This window comes from Silene latifolia, chromosome 9, assembly GCF_048544455.1.
Source record: "Silene latifolia isolate original U9 population chromosome 9, ASM4854445v1, whole genome shotgun sequence".
Classification (NCBI taxonomy): Eukaryota; Viridiplantae; Streptophyta; class Magnoliopsida; order Caryophyllales; family Caryophyllaceae; genus Silene; species Silene latifolia.
In genome coordinates, this window is record NC_133534.1 from 103,425,500 (window position 1) to 103,433,305 (window position 7,806).

Genomic DNA, 7,806 nt, shown 5'->3' on the forward strand with positions numbered 1-7,806 from the left:
TTAATGCCATTATAGTATAATATGAACAATAAAAATCCATAAAATAACCAAAATATCCTAAAAATATTTTAGGACCAGAAATTTTAACATGCATAAATTAATTTCGTGATATATCATAATAACACAAATTATACAAGTTTTATATGTTAATCTTTATAACTCGGAAAAACTTTTAACCGATTTGCATGCAAACAACCTTGTGCTCTGATACCACTTGTTAGAATTCTATATCTCAATATTAACATATTCATATATGTTCTAATTAATTTAGTCATAAAATTAATTACTAAATCTTATGCATGCAAACTAAAATAAAAGAAGATAAGAAAATATTTTCTCACCATATGAATTTCGGTCATATTGGGCACCAACAAGATATCCTTCTTGTAAGTTCTTGAGCTTTCCATTAGTGGATGAACATTCTTGACTTCAAGTTAGAAGCCCTCCAATTAGTAGCACCCAAAACTATCCCTTAACACCACAAACTAACATGTACTAGATGTTTGTAATGTAGTTTACCTTAAAATATATTACTAATACTCATATACTACTTCTAGTATTATTAGTGTTTGATTTAAGCAAATTTGATTCACAAAAATGAATTTTTATGAAGAACAAGAGAGAGAAGGGAGGTTTTTCATAAAATTGTAAGAATGAATTAATTAGAGAAAAACTCTCTAATTCTCTATGCTTAAAACCGGTTGGGTGGGTTTTTTTGGGTAGTCAAATTAATCTTCCCAATTTGCTTTTGTTCTTCACAAGAAAAGCTAGCTAGTAGTAGGTGTCATCATGATGTCTATTTTATTATTTAAATAACAAAAACCATCAAAACCCACTTACTACATATAAAACCGGTTTTCCATGTAATATGGAGTCCATTTTATTTTTGTCAATTGTACAATTGTATGTCATGTGACATGTGACATTTCTTATGTCATGTTTTAATTTAAAATGCATATTTAACAAATTAAATATCATTTACAAATTAAATAAATCATATTTAACAAATTGACTAGTAATATAAAATTACTTTCTCATAAAATGGTCATTTAATTACTAGTTAGTATAATTCACAATATCTTGTAATTATAACTAACTTATCATTCTCATCTCGCGTGTTTCGCAAACACCGATTAATTTTAGTAATATAACTTCTTAAATTACTAAATAAAATCTTATTTAATCACATTAGAATAAGATGTCATTTTCTCTCTTATGTTAATAATTTGTTCAATTTTAAGGAATTAATTAATCTGTATCGGCATACAATTAATTGACCTTTTCAATTAAGGGAATCGTCTTTTAGGTGTGACCTCAAGGGATCAACTGATCACCACCGTCGCACGACAGTAATGTCAAACTCTAGCCAGCCAATCATTACCGATATGTGTGGACCAGTTGACTATATATGTAATGTATCATCCCTTTCGTATTCTTGGTATGAGATTTAATTAATAATGATATTTAAATCATGTGATCGCACTATTTTTGAGGACACATTTCCCAACATGGGGTGCGGCTTGTTTGGCTTACTTGTACCGACAGCTAGGGATAGCATCGCGCCGAGATAGTACTGGTGTTAGTGGGTGTCTACCGTTACTCCAGGCGTGGATATACGAGTACTTTCCCAGGTTCCGACCCGGTGGTGGTTTCTTTTTTGAGGACCGTCCTCTTGTTGCGGCTTGGGCCACCTTGCCTCGGAGTAAGGGCGATTCTCATACTTTTCAGATGTATCGTCATAGTTTGGACGATCTTAGGCCAGAGCATGTCCGATGGTTGCCTTACGGGGACCGTCCTCAGGGAGTTTGCAGAGTATCGCTTTACTCGGGTTTTATCAGTCATCTTGATATAGTAGAGCCGTACCAGCCGGATCAGTGCATGCGTCAGTTTGGGTACCGTCAGGCTCTCCCGGTCTCGATGCCTATTGCGGTGAATGAGTCTCGGCCCGCGAACGGGCCTTACAGGCTGGACTTCGGGCAAGAGCCCGATAGGACATGGATGTCCGAGATATCCATCACACACCTCCGAAACCTGTCAAAGAAAGCATATATGCCTTTCGAGTGTACTGATGGATACATGTCTTGGTATGAAGACAATTCACACCCTTACCTTTACCCCCCCTCACACCGCCTCCATTTTCGGTCTGTCGAGTTTCATGAGAAGCCGGAAGTCGCCCTAGCTCTTAGTCGTAAGTTCAAGAATGTCTTCCAGCAAGATGATGAGGAGGCTGAGAGAGAGACTATAGAGGAGCTGTTTCACCGGATGCGTCCTTACTATGATGACGTGTATGATGACTAGTTTGTTTTTATTTTCTTATGTTTTTCTATTTTTTTGGATTATGTTTGTATGGTTATTTTATTATCTTTGTATGGATAATTTGTATGTTGTTTTTTTAGTTTTCAGAATTGACTGAAAATACAACTTAATTAAAACATAATTAAAATACTTAACTGAAAATACAACGACATTACATAAACCACTTAAAATATAATTAAAACATAAACCACTTAAAACATAATTAAAACAAAACTAAACCCTATACCCTAAACCCTAAACCCTAAACCCCAAACCCTAAACCCCAAACCTCAAAGCCTAAACCCCAAACCCTAAACCCCAAACCTCAAACCCTAAACCCCAAACCTCAAACCCTAAACCCCATACCATAAACGATTATTACTTAAAACATAACATAATTAAATAACTATCGAACTTAATTATCTTCCGATGATGAAGACGACGATTCCTTATCTTCTCCATGATCTTGAACCTCAATATCCTCAGGTTGGGTAGACATATATTGAGTTAACAAATCATTGATGTAGAGATAAAGAATTCCTTGGTTGGGCACTCTACCAGCACATAAGTCTGATAGTCTTGGGTAATCGATCACGGTGAGGATGCGCTCATAATATGTAAAGAGATCACTTCTTAACCTGCGAAACTCCCACATCTTCTCGGTTAATGCTTCATCAGAGACAACCTCATCTCTAACTGCTGGAGTTAGCACATATTCTCGGTTTCCGGCTAAAATTATACAAAGGCTACCAATTGGAGGCTCTTCAAGCATGTGCCATACAGTGGCACTGGGAAACACTGATTCAAGACGAGAAATTAGAATTGGTAAATTTTAAACAATTAGATCGATTCTTATTTGATAAACTCTGATTTTTTTGAGTATTTGTGAGAACCATTTTATTATTGTAGTGAGTGAATAGGATTGGATGTTGTGATTTAAATTGACATAGAATGGCCTATTTATAAGCTATTAATTGTAACGGCTATTTTTTAATTGTAACGGCTATTTTTGAATTGTAACGGTTATTTTGAATTATAACGGTAACATTTGAATTATAACAGTTATTTTGAATTATAACGGTAACATTTGAATTATAACGGTAACATTTGAATTATAACGGTAATTTTTGAATTGTAACGGTTATTTTGAATTATAACGGTAACATTTGAATTATAACGGTAACATTTGAATTATAACGGTAACATTTGAATTATAACGGTTATTTTGAATTATAACGGTTATTTTTGAATACTCAACTATATTAACATATTCATCTTCTTCCAGTTTTCAATCATCCTCATCTTCTTCTACTTTTGACTTCTATTTTCTTCCTTATCTATTCACTAATGTCGACATCATCTTCAATGTGTAGAAACCACCCAATTGAAGGCCTTAACTTTAAGAATCAACGTTGCAATCTTTGTCGCAAAAACGCTATCATCATGATTTCCGGGTCAATAAATAATCCAATGAAAGCGTATTTTAAGTGTTTAGTTTGCAATAATTTTGTGTCGTGGTTGACTGAAGATCATTTGACAATAACAAAAAGGTTGGAGATAGCATGTGAAGATGAAGGTGATGATGCATCAAGTGGAAAAGTCATGAAAGAGCAAGTGCTTGGTTTAAAAGAAGAAATTTCGAGTTTGTCAAGGATGGTGAAGTTTTATTTCAAGTGTATCTTGTATTTGTTTGTTTTTGTTATGTTAGCCATTGTTATGAAGTAGTGACTATTTGTCGAAAAAAATTCCAAATTTGTATCAGTTGTCATGAATTCCAGAAATTTCAGAAATTAGTAAAATTATTGTTATGCTTTTCAATAATATATTACATTACACAAGTGAAGTTAATAGTTTTTTCAATGCGAACAACTACTAACTGAGATAACTGTCGCACTATCAGAGACCCGGCTTTTACAACGTTTTCTCGGTGTCTCTAACATGAATGCTTGCCAATTCTCAATGTTTTGTTGGTACAAAGTCTCTAGGTGAACAGCACTGGGATCTCGGAAGGTCAACCAAGCGGGATCAAGTGGCGGCATAGGGAGACTCTCAAGTGGGCTTCTAGAATGCAACCGCATCCAATGGCTATGGTGTAGGACAATCCACAAAATACCACACGTTAGTCGGCCTTCCACTCGGGTCTTAAATGGCATGATAGTTTTGCAACTTCCTTCCCAAACATTCTTCCCGTCTCGCCGTGTATGACCAATCACACATATCGTCCAGTTGAACAGCGTTGCAAAAACTAGCAAATCGTCGCTAAACATCCAATGGTCCTGCCCACAACTAATCTGCTGAAAAAACTCAACTCGTCGAAGTGCTATATCCAACCCTGACACACCGCTGAGTGGTGATTGAAAACCTCCATATAACTCTGTGTAGATAGAGTCGGTCCTCATCTCCCTCGAACACCATTCCTGCATAACTATATAATCTGTCTCTTGGCCCCGCTGGGCGTGCGATATTACCCGAAATCCACAATGACCGTCATCTCCAACATCCACCCAACCATCGATGTGGCCCCACAAAACCTCAGGACTACCCCACCATTTGACCCATGTTGATATAAAGACAATGGTAAAGTTCCTTCCCAAAGGAGCACCGGGAGGTCCTGATTCAAAATCGCCAAGTCTTTGTTGTGATTGATCTGCATTTGTTGAACCGTGAGTACTTCGTATCCTGAAATTTCCTTTCTGCATGCTCGAAACCCGACTTGTTTCTAGTTGTTGAACCTCTCGGACGGCCTTTCGGGTGCTCATTAATAGGGGGTGGCAAAATCTCTTGGTCCTCCGTGTGGTGGAAATCTCGCAACAAGTCTATGGCCGCCCTTAGTTTAACCGGGTCACTGTGCCTCACATCATCCACTAATTTCTCCCATAAATCACCATCATTTTTCGGCATTTGTTGAGGAATATCATACACCAATGTCTTCCAAAAGACATGAATATCCTCGAGATGGACCCTCCTACCTTTTCCGTGCAAAGATGCCAAATTGCATGCACAAGGTAATCCACGAGTCATTCGTATCACGTGTCGGCATCGATCGTCCACTCCGATACCCAAAGCAAGGCCTCTAGTAAGTTCTTTCTCCATTAACTCTATGGCCTTAATAGAGACGTTTCCTTGCAATAAGGAGAAAGTACGAGATGTTCTCCTTGGTTTACTCATTTCATCTTCGAGTTCTTTCTTAATCTTCGAGTGTTGACTTTCAAGCATGTCGTGGATACGGGACCACATGGAGTCAAGTGTGAGATGCTTTGACTTCAACCAAGCCTTCAATAGAGAATGTGCTGACTCAACACAGGAAGTTGTCGTGTTACCAAAATGTAAGACCTCGTTTGTATTGCATAAAACGAACTTCCCTGCGTGTTGACCCCAAGCTGTCCGTACATAATCCTCCATTTTCGGCCACTTACGTTGGAAACACTGCCAAGCACGCTGAAACGATTCCTCGGTAACTGCATTGATCACCTTAAACCAACCGTCTTCTTCATTTGAGATGACATGTTTCCTCATACTTTCAGTTTTGTATGATGTCAAGGCTTTTGCATTGATGGCTTTGTTCACATGCCATCTACACAACAAATGCTCAGCCCGAGGAAATACTTGCTCAAGAGCGCTGATCAAACCCAATTCCCGGTCGGTGACAAATACAGCAGGGGACGCTACTCCGGTGGCATCTAAAATCGCATCTAACTTTCTCAACAGCCACTTGTAATTCACGTCAGACTTGGTAGGAATCATCGAACATGCAATTAAGAAGGACGATCCCGTGGGTGTCACACCAACCATATCAATGAGTGGATTCTTGTAAACGTTGGTTTTATAAGTCGAATCCATGAGGACGACATAAGGATAAGCCCGGAACAACTTAATCGCTTCAGGATGAGCCATGAAAATGTGAGTCAACTCGTGCCAGTGGACGTATTTCGCTTCCACCGCTAGAGCCAACATTTGTTGAGCGGTGTTTCCTTCACCCATAACTTCTTTCTTAATTTTCCTTGTTTCATTATATAGTTGGGTGCTTGATGGTTGAGGTTTTTCGGGGGTTCTCAAATGAAGACCATTTTTAATATCCCTCGGTAGAACCCCGGCCAATGTTTGTTGCCTAACATATGCCTTCTCTTCCACGTCCAATCCCGCAAAGTGCCGATCCCCGTCCTTATAAACGGCTATGTTGTGGTTGTGTAGTCCGGCACCCTCGGAGGTTACAATGTTCCACACCACCGTCTCTTTATCATTTTTTGACACGAAATTTTGAACGGCACGTATACGAAACTTGCATGAACACTTCTGCGACCTCCTTAGCTTTTCAAGATCGTCTGATTCTTTTGGTTTACCATGTCTTTTACATCAAAAATAACTTGCCAACAACCCGTTCTTTTTCCTATTTTTAGCTCCGTTATTTGCTTTAACCAAAGCAAACCCATTCTCAAATGCGATTTTTTTAGCCCAATTGAAAGCATCGTCAAGCGTTTCGAAATCTATAGTAGTCTCGAACAACGGGTTGTAATCAATTGGATTCTCGCCAAAATCCTCCCACGATTCCTGTTACAAGCAATAAGGACTATAGTAAGACAATAAAAAGGATTCATAAACTACATAAATTGCGTAAAACGAAAGAAAAACATGTAAAAACGAGTAGAAAACGAGTAGTTCATGCCTAAAACATGAGACCCAACAAACGACAGCGGCCAAACATTACTTTCTATCGATCAACCACGGACGAACAACGAAAACCAACTTTAATCCACGGCCAAACAATGAAAATCTACATTTGACCACGGCCAAACAATGAAATCCAACATTTGACCACGGCCAAACTAAGAATTCCTTCGTTTGGTCCGTGGCAAACGTTGGTTTCCAACGTTTGGACCATGGTCTGAACGTTGGTTTCCAACTTTTGGCCATGGTTCATCCTTTCGGGGGACAATTTTCAGATTACGCAACAAATTCAAACATTCGCTACTACTAAGTTAATACGTCAAGTAATTCAACTATCGAATAGAATGAACGATGCGCAACAAAAAATTGAAAAATTAAGCAAATGATTAAGTTGTTTACGTACCGTTGAATCGAGATCCGACATATGTTAATTATTGTTGTTGTTTTTTTTTTTTAATTTAGTTGAGTTTGAGAGAGATTGTTTTAGAGAGAGAAAGTCAAAAGGGCAGTCATCGTCTTTTTTATGAAAAACGTCGTCGATATTTACTAAAACGTCGTCGATATAAATCAGCCCTAATATTTTTTCTTTCCCTCTTAAACACTCTACTTTATGACTACATTCATTAGGTTATTTATCACTCATAAAGTATGAAAAAAACAACCTAGCCTTTTTCCTTTGAGTATGCCATGATATTCATCCACCAACACCCCATTAAATCTTCATCATTTATTGCTCTAATTCTTCCTCTAATCATCCTAATTCTAAGGGTAATTCAATTACTCTTATCATCTGGGGTTAGTTTTCATTTTATATTAATTATCATATGGTTTATTCATATGATTGAT

General features: G+C 37.7%; 1 protein-coding gene across 1 annotated transcript; it reads right to left on the bottom strand.

The window, feature by feature from the left end:
- Positions 1-4,151: 4,151 nt before the first annotated feature.
- On the bottom strand, positions 4,152-7,384 carry LOC141601432 (uncharacterized). Its single transcript, XM_074421717.1, has 4 exons — positions 7,364-7,384; positions 6,722-6,843; positions 5,028-6,640; positions 4,152-4,942 (listed from the first exon to the last, which is right to left on the bottom strand). The coding sequence occupies exons 1-4, from the start codon at positions 7,382-7,384 to the stop codon at positions 4,152-4,154; spliced, it is 2,547 nt and encodes an 848-aa protein (XP_074277818.1).
- Between the last annotated feature and the right edge of the window lie 422 nt (positions 7,385-7,806).

What these genes read in the sequence shown, in the direction of transcription:
- LOC141601432 (XM_074421717.1), bottom strand. Translation starts at nt 7,384, where the DNA reads ATGTCGGATCTCGATTCAACG. An exon ending in TGTCGGATCTCGATTCAACG is followed by an intron (nt 6,844 to 7,363) that starts GTACGTAAACAA and finishes TGCTTGTAACAG; the next exon opens with GAATCGTGGGAGGATTTTGG. An exon ending in CCCGAAAGGCCGTCCGAGAG is followed by an intron (nt 4,943 to 5,027) that starts GTTCAACAACTA and finishes CAACAAATGCAG; the next exon opens with ATCAATCACAACAAAGACTT.